The sequence below is a fragment of the Psammomys obesus genome, unplaced genomic scaffold, assembly GCF_907164565.1.
Source record: "Psammomys obesus unplaced genomic scaffold, mPsaObe1.curated_primary_1811, whole genome shotgun sequence".
Classification (NCBI taxonomy): Eukaryota; Metazoa; Chordata; class Mammalia; order Rodentia; family Muridae; genus Psammomys; species Psammomys obesus.
Window position 1 is genome coordinate 15,041,361 of NW_026596039.1, and position 16,332 is coordinate 15,057,692.

Genomic DNA, 16,332 nt, shown 5'->3' on the forward strand with positions numbered 1-16,332 from the left:
ATCAGTCACAACAAGAAGAAAAGAAACAGCTACATAACTGGGATAGCAAATGTAAAGATGAACATGTCTGTCAAGATTTTGAGTGGAATCGTGACAGTCACAATAGGGGGTGAGGAAGTAGGTGAGGAAGGAACTAGAGGAACTGCCTTGAGGAACTAGGTAGATGGTGATGGATGAAAGAGGAAGAGCAAATGGGAAGGGGGGAAATGGCTGCCACCTTCGCTCATTTATTTAACCAGACTGTACAAGAATTCCACAGGACCAACATAGTCAATACCCACCTTCACACATGTGGTTCTTTTGAGGTGAAGACAAACTCAGAGTCTGAGAGGAACAGCCAAGTGAAGAAGACCCATCTGGTATGGGAACACATCTGAGGGACAGGGCTTTAGAGAAAGTCCAGCTCAGCCTTCTTGAGGAAGTGACATCTACATCTTGCTCCTTCAAGTGTTCGATAATTGTCCCAGCCCGGAGCTGACGGGACAGTGTTTCAGGCAAAGAACTGTGCGTGCAAAAGTGCAGGTGTCAGTCAAACTCCCTCTGGCGGAGGGGACAAAGGGGGACATAGGGCATCAGGGTATGGGGCCAGAAAGCATGTAGAGACTAGGTCACATAGGGCTTCATGAGTGCAGAAAATAACCTCACCTTTCACTGGGAAGCAAAACGTTTGTGGTAAAAGGCCCCGTTCGATTTGACCTGAGCACTCTGACTCTCGTACGGAGAATGGATTGGGACAAGCTTGGAGACATCAGGACAGTTAAGGGCTACTGCACTAAAAGGATATAGTGAATGCTGTGACCAGGGTAATGGCAGGTAGATGCAGAGACAAGGATGGATTTGAGAAAGAACCCTGAGTTTGAGTCAGTAGGGTTTGTTGACCAGATAGGAAAGAATGTGGATGGAAAGATGAAGTCCGTGTTTAACCCATGGGGTCTGAACTGTCCGTGACACTATAGGTGGATCTTCTCAGGATAGTCTTGAGCCCTGCCCTGTCCTATTGCATGAGGATCTCAGATGGCATCTGCAAAGGCGTGGAAAGGAAAGAGCCACTGAGGGGGAATTAAGTGGACAGGTCCAGAAATGCCTAGGAGGAGTGCTGAGAGATAAGGCTCAGTGGGCGAGGGCTTGCTCGAGTTGTTTACCAAATAAAAGAAAAGCCCTGGGCTAGTGAGATGCTTCAATAGGGGAAGACACTTGCCACCAAACCTGCTGACCCAAGTGTGATCCGCAGGACCCGCATAATGGAAACTGCCAGTTGCCCTTTGATCTCCTCATGCTGCATGTACACTTAAACCTATGCTAAATAAACAAATGTAATAACAAAAAAAATTTTAAAGGAAAACTTTGTGTCATGTTAAGATTTTGATCAATTCCTTTCAGGAGTTTTAGGCAGGGATTACAAGATCTCTGTGTTGTTGGCATGAAGGATGGAGGGGATTCCAGAAGGGAAACAAGAACGTGAATATAAAGCAGGATGATTGATGTGGGAGGAGGGGTTATTTGTAAGAGATTTCTGAGATATGACATCATTAGGGACCTGGCGATAAATGCAGAGGATGAGTTATTTTTGCCAAGCCCAGAGGGCTTTTTCCAACATATTCTTCATGACACCAGTGATGCCTGTGGAAGGCCTGGCAGGCCTGCTGCAGATGCTGAGATGTGGGCCTCCCAGGCAGCTGGAAGTTCTCCCCATCCAAAGTGGATGGTAGCACACATGGCCAGACACCCTTCAGGTCGATGTGCCTCCTTCTAGCCCAAACACCTGCGCTCGATGGCGCTCTGTCCTGCCTGTGTCCCTTTAGTCCCGTTTCCCACTTGTTTGCTGTCCTCAGCGCCCTGCCTCGGTTGTGCTGACTCTCAGTCAGGTAGGGGAGCAGGCTGGCTGCAGTGAGGGCTGCAGTCACTGCAGTTATGAGAAGAACTGACCCAATCTTGCTCGTACTCTTGGCTCAAGGCTAACTGAATTCTTGCCAGTTCCCGACCAAACTGATAACATTCCTATCTCCAAGACTTTGTTTTTGGGTAGGGTATGTCTTTATCGGTTTGTTTACATTTTTATTTATTTTATGCATTTCTGGGTGTTCTGTCTGCATGTATGTCTGTGCACCAGGTACATACCTGGTGCCTGTGGAGGCCAGAAGATGTCAGATCCTCTGACTAAATGTTGTGAATTACCATGTGGGTGCTGGGAACAGAACCTGGGCTCCTAACCACTAGCCATCTGTCCAGCCTTTTATCATTTGCTTGCTTGATCGATTGATTGATCGATTGATTTTGAGACATGGTTTTATTACGCAAGCCTGGCTGGCCTGGACCTTGCTGTGTAGATCAGGCTGATCTCAAGTGTGGGTGATCCTCCTCTGCCCCATGAAGGCTGGGAGGGCAGGCATGCACCAGGCTCCCACCTTTTGCTCATCCTGCCCTTGACCTCCATGGCAGTTCTCTGCCACCTTCTCCCTACTAGCTCCCCAGTGCATCTCCTCCTGGAAGTAGCTTCCGCTCTACACTGTCTGCACGCTCACTCGCCTCTCTATTTTCGTTATCAAGGCTAAAATGGTATTATAGCTCTTCAGTTACAAGCACTCTGAAAACCAGGATCCTGTCTCAGCCATATTTGTTTTCTTCAGAGATTTCAAAACAATACCATTTTGAGTGCAGTTGGTAGTAGGAATGCAGCTACATTCAGTCTACACTCAGCAAGTGCAGACAGAGGAAGACTAAAAGTGGGAAGAGGCATGTTGTCCTGTAAACTTGAGACGCAGAATTGTGGCAGATTCAAGGCCTGCCTGATTTACACAGTGAGTTCAGGCTAGCCAGGGCTGTGTGGCAAGACTTCGTCTGACAAGGCCAAGGAAATACATATATAGTGTGTGCACCCCTAATCCAAAAGCCTCATATTTGAAATTTTTTAATGTATTTAATTTTATTTATATACGTTGGCGTGAGTTGTCAGATTCCTTTGAACTGGAATAACAGATAGTTTTGAGCTGCCATATGTGTGCTGGAACTTGAATCCAGGTCCTCTGGAAGAACAGACAGTGCTCTTAACTGCTGAGCCATCTCTCTAGTCCTTCAAATTTGAAATTTTAAAGATTGTTTACATTTGTTTGTTTGTTATTTATTTAGTGTGTATGCGGCCCTGTGTTCTAGAGCCTGTGTGCTTTTTCTTTATATTTGTAAAGAAAAGAAGGGAGGAAGGGAGAGAAGGGAAGGAAAGAAGAACTGAAATATTTCTGGTCCCAAGCACATTGGGTAAGGAATCCTGACTTGTGCTTAGCATGCAGATATTATTAGTAGAATTAATATTTCAGAATAGTATGAAAAAAATCCACAACTTAATTAAATGTCTGTTCAAGTTGAAGATCAACTACAAAACAGCTATGGATATCTTTAAAATATAAAACCGTTTGGCGTGCCAGCTTTTATGATCTACTTGCTTGAACTCTGAAGCAGGGAAGTGGATGAAGGTCAGCTGTTGCCCAGCCACTCCTGACTGCTCCAATCCACAGTCCCAACTTGTGTAACTCTTGGTTCCCTGGCTGCTGCCTTGGTGGAGGAGGTGGCCTACTTTCACGAGGAGCTGTGAATCACTGAAGTCTAACCCTGAATCAGGACCGGCAAGGGCACACATTGGCATGGTACTATAGACTGGCGAGCTGGCTTCGATCCCTTTTTATTTTCATATTTATTGTATGTATGTGTGGCAGCATTGTGCACCACAGCATATGTTTGTGGGAGCTGGCTCTCTCTTTCCACATGTGGGTCCTACAGATCTGACTCTGGTCGGCAGGCTTGGTGGCAAGAACCTTCGCCTCCTGAGACATGTCACCTCAAGCCAGCGTCTTCATGAACAAAATCCCCCAGAAGCAATTTTTGTAAGGCTTGTTTTTTAAACGGTTCTTATAAATTAATTCTGGCCCTGGTGTAATTGCTCTTTAAAATAGAAATGCCCAGAAATGTTTCTATTTGCAACAGAAGCCAGTGTACTCTGCTGGTTAAGGACAACTATAAATTTAGACCGCCTCACCCAGCTCCTACCCTGGATGCTCACTGCCTCGTAAGCTGTGCTTCCCAGCCTCCCTGTGCTTTATTTTATCATCTGTGAAACAGAAACAGCCGTGAACTCTGCCTTGATGGGGGATCTGAGCGAGTCTGGTGCCAGCCACGTTTCTATATTTAGCAGATATAGGCAGTTCGTTACGTGTGTTTATGCTGTGCTCAGATGCAAACTACGTGGGTGGCAGAAATAGAAATACAGATTCTAAGCATTCGAAGGGGAAAGTTTTCTGAAATTTTGCTCAGGTGACGCACTAACCAAAAGGTGTCCTTCTAAGGAGCGTTAAAAATACACCGTATTCTCTCTTGATAGTGTCAGGTAATGGTAATTGTGCTATTTCATTGGCTTTTCTTCCTGGTGAAAGTCAGCCTCTTCAAAGAAATGATCTCAAATTCTTTCCGCAGGTGTGCTGATGGTGCAGGACCTTCTCCGAGGGAGACAGCTGCGGTAAGTGGCGGGGGAACCAGAGGTGGCCCTGAAAACACAGCATCTGTGTCACCCCGAGCGGCTGCCTCGGTGAGCAGGATTCTCCTCGGCTTGGCTTCACGTTGGTTTCAGATTTCTCCCAGAGAGTCCAAAGTTTCTGGATGGCTCTGGTCCACACTCACCTCCTAGAGTCTGCAGGAAGCCGTAGCTGGTGTGTTTCCGCCACACTACAGCTGGCGCCTCCACTGTCAACCCCATGTCCCTCCTGTCCAGCACTGAACTGGCGACTGTGGTGGGAGGCATGGGGCAGTCACAGCCACATTTTCATCAAGTGAGTGTCAGCTGGATCCTTTCTGAGTGTGGACGTGTTTTCATTCAAAGTGGAAACCCCTGAAGGTATGTGTGGATGGGGAAGGCTCACAGAAGGGGCTTGACCACACACAACTCTTGAGTACCAAAGGCAGACATGTATTTGTTTACTTACATACTTAGGACATATTAAGCACATAGGTGTTTTGGCTGCGTGTGCAAGCTGCTGTCTGTGCAAGCGCTTGCAAACAGTGCCCACAGAAGCCAGAAGTGGTGTCAGGTTCCCGGAACTAAAGACCGTGAGGGGCGCTGGTGATACAACCTGGCTGTTCTAGAAGAACAGACTGTGTTCTTAACCACTGAGCCACCTCTCCGGCTGCAAAGGCAGAAAGTCCAGCTTTCCACTGTGTTTACATATTCTTCAAGGTTGAGAATCAGAAGTATTCTATTTCTGGTTTTATTTTGAGATCATAGCTCCTGCTTTGCGTTTTCTGTATGGCTAATGATCTGTAAATAAAAGGTGGGCTTTTGAGGGGGCTGCTGAGAGCGTAGGAAGAGGGAGGGGCAGTTTTCAAATGACTGCACCCTGAGCACTGGCGCGCCCACTCGCTACAGCAAGTACGAGTACAATCGTGGTGAGGGCTGTACTCGAGCACAAGTTCATTGCGTGAAAACAAAAGTAGACTCTTCTCCCTGGTAATGATATTTTTTTCCTGATAATTATAAGGAGATAGCTCTGGCAGTAATGTCCTTGCCTTGCAAGCCTAAAATAAATAAATGAACTGGCAGCCTTGGTGTAACGGGTAAAGTGTAGAGCACGTAGAAATACGGAGGACTGTGATCGCAGCACCGCCCTCCCTGGGAGGTGGGGGGCAGAGGTGAAACAGCTCTCAGCTGCTCACTCAGAAGCTCCTGGCTCAGCTAGCCTGAAATACGCAACAAGAGAGACCCTGCCCCAAACAGAGTTGCGGGTGAGGACTGCGAGCCCACGTGTGCACTGTGGCATGGCGCACCCACATTCACACGAAGCCAGCTGTGGTGGGTGCACCTGTTCCCAGCGCTGGGCCTTGTCTACTCGGCAAGCTCCAGAGCAGAAAGAGAACCGATCTAAAAAAAGAAAAAGGAGAGAGAACCTATCTGAAAAAGGAGAGGGTCTATCTGAAATAATAAAAAGGTGGATAGCAACTAAGGCATTATGTCTGAGGCCTCCACGTGCACACAAAGAGAAAGCCCCATCTTGAAAAAAAAAATCGCTCCTGCTTGTCTTTTTAATCAGCTATTTCATAGTATCAGCATGTAAGGGACTGTTGTCTTAATGAATGATAATCCCAAATCATTTAATTTTATCAACATAGACTCAGGAGCCAGATGCTGGGGTGACAACTTGCGAGCTCAGAGAGGCAGAGAGAGCACCCAGCTGACCTTCCTTCTCGGCTCACATCCCAGAGGGAAAAGCCTGCCATCTCACCCGACAGCCCAGGAAGAAAAAGCCAAAAGCTAAAAGCCAAAGAGCCCTTTATTCTTCTCCACGCTGTCTGAAATACCCTTCAGCTCAAAGTCCCTCCTTTTACTTAATCCCTTTCAGCTGGCTTCCTGCTCTGCCTCTTGACCTCCAGTTAACTTTACTAAATCCTAGGTTCAGAAAGCTCTTGGATTAAAGGTGTGTGCTAAGGCTGAGCCACACAAAACAAGAAACAGGCTTTTACAGTTCACAGTCTCTGGGTTCACAATGGGATCAAATATCCTGCAACAAGGGACCTGCCAGTGAGCCTTGTTGAGAGTGACTATCCGGTACCACCAGTGACAAAAAGGGAAAGAATAGAAATTCTGCCTAAAGCCACAGCTGTGTACGGCATCCTGGAAGTTGACCATTGCTGCCACAGGGATTCTTGCCAAACCTGAGGTGATGAATTTCCCACCACTGGATTGGCAGCTGGGCAGGGATGATACATGGGGGTATGGGGGAGCTGTTAGTATTTTGTGTGAGACTTACTGTGTGATTGAATGACCCTCCTCTGAGAAGAGGTGGCAGGCACTACTTAAACATCTGCACAATAAAAAGAAATAAAGCATCCCAGAAACATGGAATGCTTTGGCACTAGATGGAAACTTAGAGATTGCCTAGCCCAGGATTCCTCTCAGACTCAGTGCCATGGACGTCTTTAGCCCAACCATGGTCTGTGAGGGCACTGGCTGGGATATGGCAGGGTGTGCCAAAGCACCTCACCTCTGCATACAGGATGCCGGCATCTCTCTTCCATCCAGCTGTGGTCCCTCTGGAACATGTAGCCTCCAGCTGAGAACAATTTCCTGGCAAGAGAAGAATCTAAAGTTAAAGTCCACCTTCAGCAACAGAGCTGTCGCTTAGCTGATAGAGTGCTTGCTTGAGTTTGATCCCCCGCATCACATCATAAACCAGGCATATGCTGTGCCAGTAACTCCAACACTTAGGAGGTGGAGGCAAGATCAGAGAAGTTCAAGACCATTCCCTACTCTGTATACATAGCAAGTTCAAGGCTAGCCTGGGCCGTAGGAGTATATAGACCAAATGTGTGTGTATATTAAAACACACTTGTGTGTGTATGCACCAGACAAACCCACTGTGTGGTGATGCATGCCTGTAAATCCAGCACGTGGGAAGGTCAGAAGTTCACAGCAGCCTCTGCTACATAGCAAGGTCAAGGCTAGCCCAAGCTACGTGAGACCCTGTCTCAAAAGAAGAGAAAAGAAAAGAAAAATGTGACGTGGGCCAGATAGTTGCTCTTGGTTTATCTGAACACAATGTAGTTTAGCTCACTACTGCCAACACTGTTTCTGGAGGAACACACCCCCAGAGTGAGACTTATCAAGCAGATAGCATCTCACTTCTCTGTGCATATCCTTGCCTGGCAGAGCCTGTGTGCCCAGGATCTGAAAGCAGGAGCCAGGGGGGCGTGAACACGCTGCTGAATGTGATCTCTGCAGGAAAGCAGACAGAAAAAAAAAGAAGAAAAGAAAGCAGGGAGTACCTGAAAATTTAATTTGTTGACTTTACCCAGGCATTTGATAATATCGGGCGGCGGCATGGGCTCCCACAGCCGCCCTGCAGGTTTGGCCGCCCTGGGACGTTCTCAAATGTTCGCAGGTTACACTCTGACAGGAGCTTTGTTTGTTCAGTTATGTCAACACCGCAGACAGTATCAGCAGAGGGCATTGAAGTTGTGTAAAAGGTCCTGGTTACTCAGTGGCTTTTCTGCTCCCTGTTTCCTGAAAGCCAGAGTCTGAGAACGTTGTCCTGTTGGGCATCTGCCCAGCTCACGAGCTCTACGAATCTCAGGCATTCTCCAGAGAATTCTCCATAACCCCAAAGAACAGCAACAGTAGGCGGAGAGGACTTACCGAGGCCTGGACCCCTCTCTCCGTGGTTCCCAGCTGATACATCAGCTCACCTTCTCAGCAGCCCAGAAAGGAAGCATTGCTTGATATCGTCCTTAGTTTTATTTGACCAACAAAGTCACTAAGCACAGAAGGTTAAGGAATTAGCCCAGAGCCATGTAGATCAGTGGTTCTCAACCTTCCTAGGCAGTGACCCTTTAACACAATTCCTCATGTTGGGGTGACCCCAGCCATAAAATCATCATTGTTGCTACTTCATAGCTGTGGTTTTGCTACTGTTATGAATTGTAATGTAAATATTTAATATGCAGGATATATGTATGATGTTCCACCCCCTCTCCCAGGGGGTCACGACCCACAGGTTGAGAACTGCTGCTGTAGACACTCCTGGACAGAGGCTGGGCCTCCGCTGTGCAGCACTTACGCTGTCTTCCCTCCAGCATGCTTTTCTGGGCCCTGATAGGGAAAATGTTTTTCTTATGTTTTTTCTTCCCAAGACAGGGTTTCCACATAGCCCTGCCGCCATCCTGGAACTCATTCTGTAAACAAGGCTGGCCTGGAACTCAGAGGTCCTCCTGGCTCTGACTCCTGAGTGTGAAAAAAATTTCTATAACTCAATAATGCTGTAAGATTCACTAGCAACCTTCCCTCTGTGGTTTTCCATCCTGGCGTGTCGTAAGTCAGTTCATAAGTACGTACGAAGTGTCACTCCACACAGAAAGGCAGGGAGTGTGGGGTTCCCTCTCAGATGGGTTGTTACGTAGATATGTGCGTTAGCTGAAGTTACCATGGAGCGACCAGGGCTCGGGATCAGCTCAGATGAGTGTGGACAGCCACCACCACTACGGCATTGAGGTGACGTCAGTATGACCCTTACGTGAAGTTCACTTGCTTTATCTCCAGAATGGGGATGATAAATCCCTAACTAAACCACAAATTTGTTATAAGGGTATAGGAGAAAAGATGTAAGCGGTGTAGTATTTAAAAAGTAACCGAGGGCTAGCAAGGTATCTCACAGGGTTAAAAGGGCAGGGGGCCACTTGCCACCAGGCCCAACAACCTTAGCTGCATCCCTGAGATACACATTGACCTCTGACCTCCACAAAAATGCCATGGTACACACAGCCTCAAATAAATCAACATGTCATTTTAAAGGTTTATTTATTTGTCTTTTACGTATGGTTGTTTGACCTGCATGTATGTCTGTGCGCCACATGCATGCAGCACCCACAGAGGCGAGAAGGTGTTGGTGCCCCGGACTGGAGCTTCAGGCAGTTATTAGCAGCCCTGCGGGTGCCGGGAATTGAACCCAGGTCTTCTGAAAGAATAGCCAGTGCTCTTAACCACTGAGTCATCTCTCTAGCCCTGTAATTATTAGTTTTTAAAGATGTATTTATTTATTTATACAGTGTTCTGCCTGCACACCAGAAGAGGGCACCAGATCTCACTAGAGATGGTTGTGAGCCACCATGTTGTTGCTGGGAATCAAACTCAGGACCTTTAGAAGAACAGCCAGTGCTCTTAACCTCTGAGCCATCTCTCCAGGCCCACCCCCACTAATTATTTTTTAAAATGAATAATTATGCTAGAATATAAGAATGTTGGTAGCAAATGAGTAGGGGAAAAAAAGATGTATTAGAGGGTTAGGGAGATGGCTCAGTAGGGAAGAGCACTTGCTATGCAAGCATGACGACCTGAGTTCAAATCCTCAGCTCCTACATAAGAGCTATCTTATAAAACCAGCCGGTGATGGCTCATGTCTTTAATCTCAACACTCAGGAGGCAGAGGCAGGTGGATCACTGAGCTTTGAGACCAGCCTGGTCCACAAAGGGAGTTCAAGTACAGCTCAGGATACACAGAGAAACCCTGTCTTGAAAAACAAAAAATAAAAAGAACCAGGTTGCATTCCTATAACCCCAGTCCTGGGGGGTGGAAACAAGTGCATCATGGGAGCTCACTAGGCAGCCAGTCTAGCCAAAATGGCAAGCTTCGGATTCAGTGATAGGAGACCTTAGCAAGAGAACAATGTGGAACGTGATAGAGGAAGACGAGACACTATCTCCTGAGTTTATCCACTTCCACACAAACTTTTAAACATCTTTTAGAGAAGTCCAGAAGGAAAGACTATTCCCGTAGGGGGAGAGAGTCTCTTGAGCTTGGCTTCATCACCCCTTGCAGACTACGCATTATGTTGGTGTTCGTGATGCAGAACACCAGTTGATTCCTTTGGAAGCTGGCCACCTCCAGAACCTCATTCATCTGTCTTTGAATCCTTGGTTTTCCTGATAAGAGCAGAAGGAGATCTTTGGCAGGTAGGAAGGAGAGGAAGCTAATGGCAGAGTGAAAATAAAAAGAACCCAAACTCTGAACATGATGCTGTAATGTGCAGTAGCGGAAGGGTGGGAAGATTCCGGTGGGAATGGATTCTGCTTGGGAGAGTTGAGAACTGGCTCCTGTGGACAAAGTAGCAATACAGGACCTGGACTTTGCAGGGTGAAGAAAAGGTTGAGAAAAACAAAAATAAGGGACACGGGGACAAAGGTCTAGAAGTCTGTGCTATCTAGGGCCCTGTGTATCAGACCTTAGACACGGGGACTCTGGGCAGAGGGAAGTAAAGGCTTACATCAAACGGAGGGAAAGGTCCTTGACGTGACTTTACTGCAAAAAGGTGTCCGACCCTTATTTTCTAAGCCAAGGACAGGAAATAGACTTTTCATTTTATGGTGACTCTGTGTCGTGAGGGGCGAGGCTGAACCCCAACTGAGGACCAGGGACTGATTTTCAGCACAAGGGCCTGCGGCTGCACCATGGTGCTGTGAGGCCTGGGTTTAGCTGGGTTTAGCTGAAGAAATCGCTGTTACCGGGATACAGTACTCTGCCAGACCGAGAACTATGAAACTGTACTAGGAGCCCTGAGATTCTGTGAGGCTCTGCTGGATGAGGCTGAAGTCGGTCATCTCTAGATCAGTTTATTTGTGCTCCGTCTATGATGATAGACTCCCTTTTCTCAGCAGGGTTTTAAAAGTCCCCCCTGCATGTGCTTCAATACCCTGCTGGGTAGAGTCTTTCAGAGGTCCTCTGTGGAAGGCTCCTGTCCTGTTCCCCGTCTTCTACTTCTGGTGTCTATCCCGTTTGCCCTTCTGAATGAGGATTAAGCATCTTCCCTAGGGTCCTCCTTGTTGTTTAGCTTCTCTAGGACTGTAGATTTTAGTATGTTTACCCTATATTATATGCTGAGTCCGTTCCATACCAACACTGTGGATGTGGGAATAATAGATTCATAATATCTATAGCAAGTTGTTGGTAAAATGGAGAATAGAGCCAGTGTTGTGGTACACAGCTCTAAATTTTTGAGACTGAGGCAGGAACATTGCTGTGAAGTTGAGGCCAGCCTGGTAGGCTACCTAGTGAGCTCCAAATCAGCCTGGGCTACAAAGTAACACCTTGTCTCAAAACGACAAAACAAAAATGGAAAACTGAAGAGCCATGAAAGAGAAGGCTCTTCACAGTTTAGGGATAAAGAACGAACCTTAACCAATATTTTCAAGTGATTAACTTTCAGTTTCCTTATCTCTAATGGGTATATATAGTCAAAGTTTTATTTATTTGTTTAGTTTATATTTTTATATGTGTGATAGATTATATTCAGTAAGAGTGAACTATCATGGGAGTATTGTTTCTTCATAATATAAGGCCCCTTTGTGAGTATCCACTTATGTCCACAGAACTACAAACACAAGTCAATGAAATCTGGGCAGGCTTCTGGGAGAAACGGGGTGTGAGGGTGTAAGAGGACCTGGATTTCAGCCTGTGGTGAAGGAATTTGAAAATCAGGGCCTTGGCAAGGTTAGGCCTCTAGCCTTCAGCCTTATAGATAAGATGTAATGTGAGGTGGGAAGGAGGCTCTAGGGAGCCAAGAGCTCCGAGGGCAAGAACTGAGTAGCAGAGTGAGCAGGAAATAGGGGGAAAGGAAGGACCACAGCTGCCAGCCTTGCTCAGCCTGTGTACCTGGCAGGATGAGCTGAGGTGGGAGGCGGGACTGACAGAGCCAGTTTGACAAAGGACATGCAGGTGGGGCCCTGGCACTGGAAAGTGAAGGTGTGGCGTGGATAATTGTCCCCAAGGTTATAAAGACAAATCAAGCTTGAAAGTGGGACAGTGACTGAATTTGATACCAACATGAGCACTTGCTAGTTTTTGTTTTTTTAAAGGAATACAGCTTTAGCTTTATATCTGTCTCCTAAATCCTTTAAAAGTAGCAACAGTTTTAAAAAAGAGGCAAGATCTTACCTTTCAATACCTTCATTTCAGAATTACCAAACCTGCTCACTACGGAATGCGTGATGGTTCTCTGTTCTTCGTTTCTTGCTCGTAGAATGTGATTTGATTCATTTTTGAAATTAACATGAATGTAATGAGTTTCTCTTGTGGCATCTTCATACTTTATTTTTCTAGTCTTTCTCCCCTGCCCACTCACTTCCTCCTTCCCCTTGCCCTCTTCCCTCTGCTGCACTTCCTTCTGTTTTACGTGATCATCTTCCTTGTGTTTCTTCTCTGTTCTGTCATTTGGAATGGCCTCTGGATAGGAACACTGTCTTTTCTCAAGCCCTTTGAGTTCACAAAACTCAAGGTCCACTTGGATCACAGCTAAGATGCTCTTAACAGAAAATGCACAGTTAGGAAATCCAAAGTCCTAGCCATTAGCACCGTAAAGACGATACCCCCAACTTGAGAACGGTTAACTTCCGGATTGCCAGGAATCGCTCTTCTACCATAAAGCCTGCTTAATTCTGTAAGAGTCTCAGCGCCTGCCTGAACATTGTTATTAAAACCATTAGCATTCATTGAATTATGTATTTCGGATTGTACATATGAATGTATGTGCAGGGAGTGGACATAGGAATGTGTGGGGGATGGTGTATGTATAAAGATATATAGAGGGGAGTGTGCGTAGGTGTGTGCATAGGGAATGTGCAAATGAGAGTATGTGTAGGAGAGCATGCATGTATGGATATGTGTAAGGGAACATGCACATGCATATGAGTGTAGGAGAGGGTACTTACCAGTGCGTGTGTAGGATAACGTATGTGTGAATACGTATCTAGGAAAACATGCGTATGAGGGTATGGGTAGGTGTCCATGACCCATTGTAAATAGCAAAAATAAGAAAACACCAAATTGAGAAATAAATGTTGGAAAAACTGATCAGTAGTTCTTAGACTAGCACCACTGACCCTTTGGAGGAACATACAAGTGTTTTAGCTGGAGAAGATATAATATAATATTATATATTTTTTTTTACTTGAAAATTGACAGGCAAAAATATACAATTCACCTGTTGGGAGTCAACCAGTTGCCAGTGTGCTTGTTCCTAAGCCGGCCATCATGAGGGAGGAGAGTGGCATGCCTCCCCCCTGGGACGCTTCCCTGCTGGAGAGTGAGTTTTTTCAAGGTAAGTTCATGCATCAGGTCTCCCTAGGAACTCTGGGAACTAGAGAGAGTATTTGTACTGAATGCTCTAAACAAATCAAGGCCTGAACTTGCTTCCTCCATCTCAAGAGGATTCCATTCTATGTTATGAACCCAAATCTTGAAGAACCTTATGGCTAAACATAATCTAAGCAAATAATCTGAGATCAAAGACTGACAAACTTATGGACCAGTGATGGTGTTTAATATTTTACCTCGGGTCAAAAAGAAATACATCTAAAAGCTTGCTCTTAAAAGTCTCTTATTGTTATTGATTAGGGCACAAATGCCCTGTGAGCAAGCCAGTAGTCATTAAACAATTCACCCACTCACCCAGATATCAGAAGTACAGAATGCACATGAATCATATTATTGATACCATAGTTCACTTTACATGCATTATTCTGTATCACCATGCCCGAGGCCATTACGAGAGTTAAGTCCATAGTCATCCAGCAGCTTTGCAGAGAGGAAACAGCTTTGCTGTGAAATGGGACCAGTGGTAGTCATGAGAGCCTGAGGCTAGGCTCTTCATCTAGGAACACCCTGGAGCAAGGTGGGCAGGGACCAGGGGGAAATCTATTCCAAGTGAAGCTTTTGCTTGAAGAGGAATCAGCACAAGCCTCTGAAAAGAAAGGCTGGAGGCAGAGCACTAATTTTTCCGGCCTCTGGAGTAGTAAGAAAAACAGCCCCGATAATGTGACATTCTGACCAACTTTGAGTGCCTGAATTCTGTTATGGGGTGACAAGAGTGGCTGTTCCCAGGAGGGAGTCCAAGTGTCCATGATTTCTTTTGTTTTCTGTTCTAAATGTGTTTTGTTTTGTCTTTAACATAAGGCTTTAATGTGTGTGTTGGGGGGGGGGGTAGGATGGCCACATATGACAGGGATGGGACATAAGCAGCTGACGGGGGAGCAGCCTTACCAGGCCACAGAGGAAGACAAAGATGCCAGTTCTGATGAGACCTGATAGGCTATGGTCAGATGGAAGGGGAGGAGGACCTCCCCTATCGGTGGACTGGTGGACTGGGGGAGGGGTATAGAAGAGGGAGGGAGGATGGGATTGGGAGGGAATGAGAGAGGGGGCTACAGCTGGAATACAAAGTGAATAAACTGTAATTAATAAAAATAAAATGAAAATGAAAAAAAGAAAAACTATTTTAAATGAAAAAAAAAGAGAACGGAAACAAGAGACTTTTATCATTTGTTTTAAGGCCAGATTTTTACTAACTCTGTAGAGTTTTCTTTTTTCTTTTTTTTCTTCTGCCTTATAATCTGACATAGCCTGATAATCTTTATTGTGGATTATTCCAGTGACTAGGAATCAAATGGTTTTTCATTAAGAATCCTTTCGTTGTAAGATCTGAGTGATCAACATGAGTTCTGATGGCTTTGTCAGCTCAAGAGCACTTACAGAAAAGTCCAGAGGAGAAGGGAAAAGATCCCTCTAGTGTCTGCCCAGAAGTGATTGGCACATTGCTTATACAGCTGTGCATGACAGCTGTGTGCATGCAGACATGCCTTGCTTTTTATGATTCTTTAGTTTAAAAAAAAAAAAAAACTTTAAATGACATCTACATCAAAAGAAAGCTTTCTGTAGGCCCAGAACTGCAGCACTCTGAATAGTACAGATCTAATTTTTATTAATGAATATTTCACCAGTAAATGCATAATTGATTTGTATTCATCATAAAATATATATGATATGTCTATTATAAGGCAAGTCTTAGAAAAATGTAAACACCTTAAAGAGAGTGTAGTTACCACAGGTTGACAGAGGAAGATGTTTACTGTGATTAATTACGGTTCGGAGTGATACAGGTGTTAAACCTGAAAATCTCAAAGAGAAAAAACTAAGCCCACGATTGTCCAATTAAAGCAAGGTGTATGTTAGGGCACAGCAGGCACTGGCCAGCCAGCTCTCACCCTAAATCGGGATTTGAGAGAGCAGCCCTGCTGGCCTCCTGAAATCCCTTTTATAAGGAGAGACAAGGTGGAGAGGATGAAAGAGTTGGCCGTTACACATGGTTAAGAAAGGGGAAAAACAGGGGTAAGGACATTCATTGTGTGAATGGGGTTGTAAGAATTTACATCAGGTCGAAGAAACGGGAACCTATTCTTTTTTTTATATATGTTTATTTATTATGTATACAATATTGTACACCTGCACACCAGAAGAGGGCACCAGATCTCATTATAGATGGTTGTGAGCCACCATGTGGTTGCTGGGAATTGAACTCAGGACCTCTGGAAGAGCAGCCAGTGCTCTTAACTTCTGAGCCATTTCTCCAACCCAGGAACCTATTCTTAATTACAACTAGAAAACTTAACTTGCAAGGAGTTAACATAGGACAAACAGGAACTTATAACTACAAACAGACATCTTAGCCTGCACAGGATAGGGACTGCTTCTTAATTACAAATTAGAAAACTTACAAGGACATAACATCCCCCCTGCGGGATTACAGATTCATGCCACTATTCTGCTTCTTCCTGGGGATTGAATCCAGGTCCTCATACTTGTACAGCAAGCATTTTACTGACTGAGGTATCTCCTCAGCCCCAAAATATAGCTTTATATCCTTAAAGGTACGATGAAAAAAAGAAAGAAAATTGCATTACAGTCTTATAAAAGTCATATTATCATTTAAACATCAGCAAGATTCATGTTCTATTAGCCAGGCAGTGGTGGCATA

The 16,332-nt window shown here is 45.4% G+C and overlaps 1 protein-coding gene across 2 annotated transcripts in view; it reads left to right on the forward strand.

Moving 5' to 3' along the window:
• Exph5 (exophilin 5) overlaps window positions 1-16,332 on the forward strand; it is a 31,971-nt gene that overhangs the window by 6,548 nt on the left and 9,091 nt on the right. For both annotated transcript variants that reach the window (XM_055622106.1, XM_055622107.1), the window contains exons 2-3: window positions 4,462-4,504; window positions 13,485-13,620. In XM_055622106.1, coding sequence (XP_055478081.1) covers window positions 4,462-4,504; window positions 13,485-13,620 — 179 coding nt within the window. The remainder of the gene's footprint in view (window positions 1-4,461; window positions 4,505-13,484; window positions 13,621-16,332) is intronic.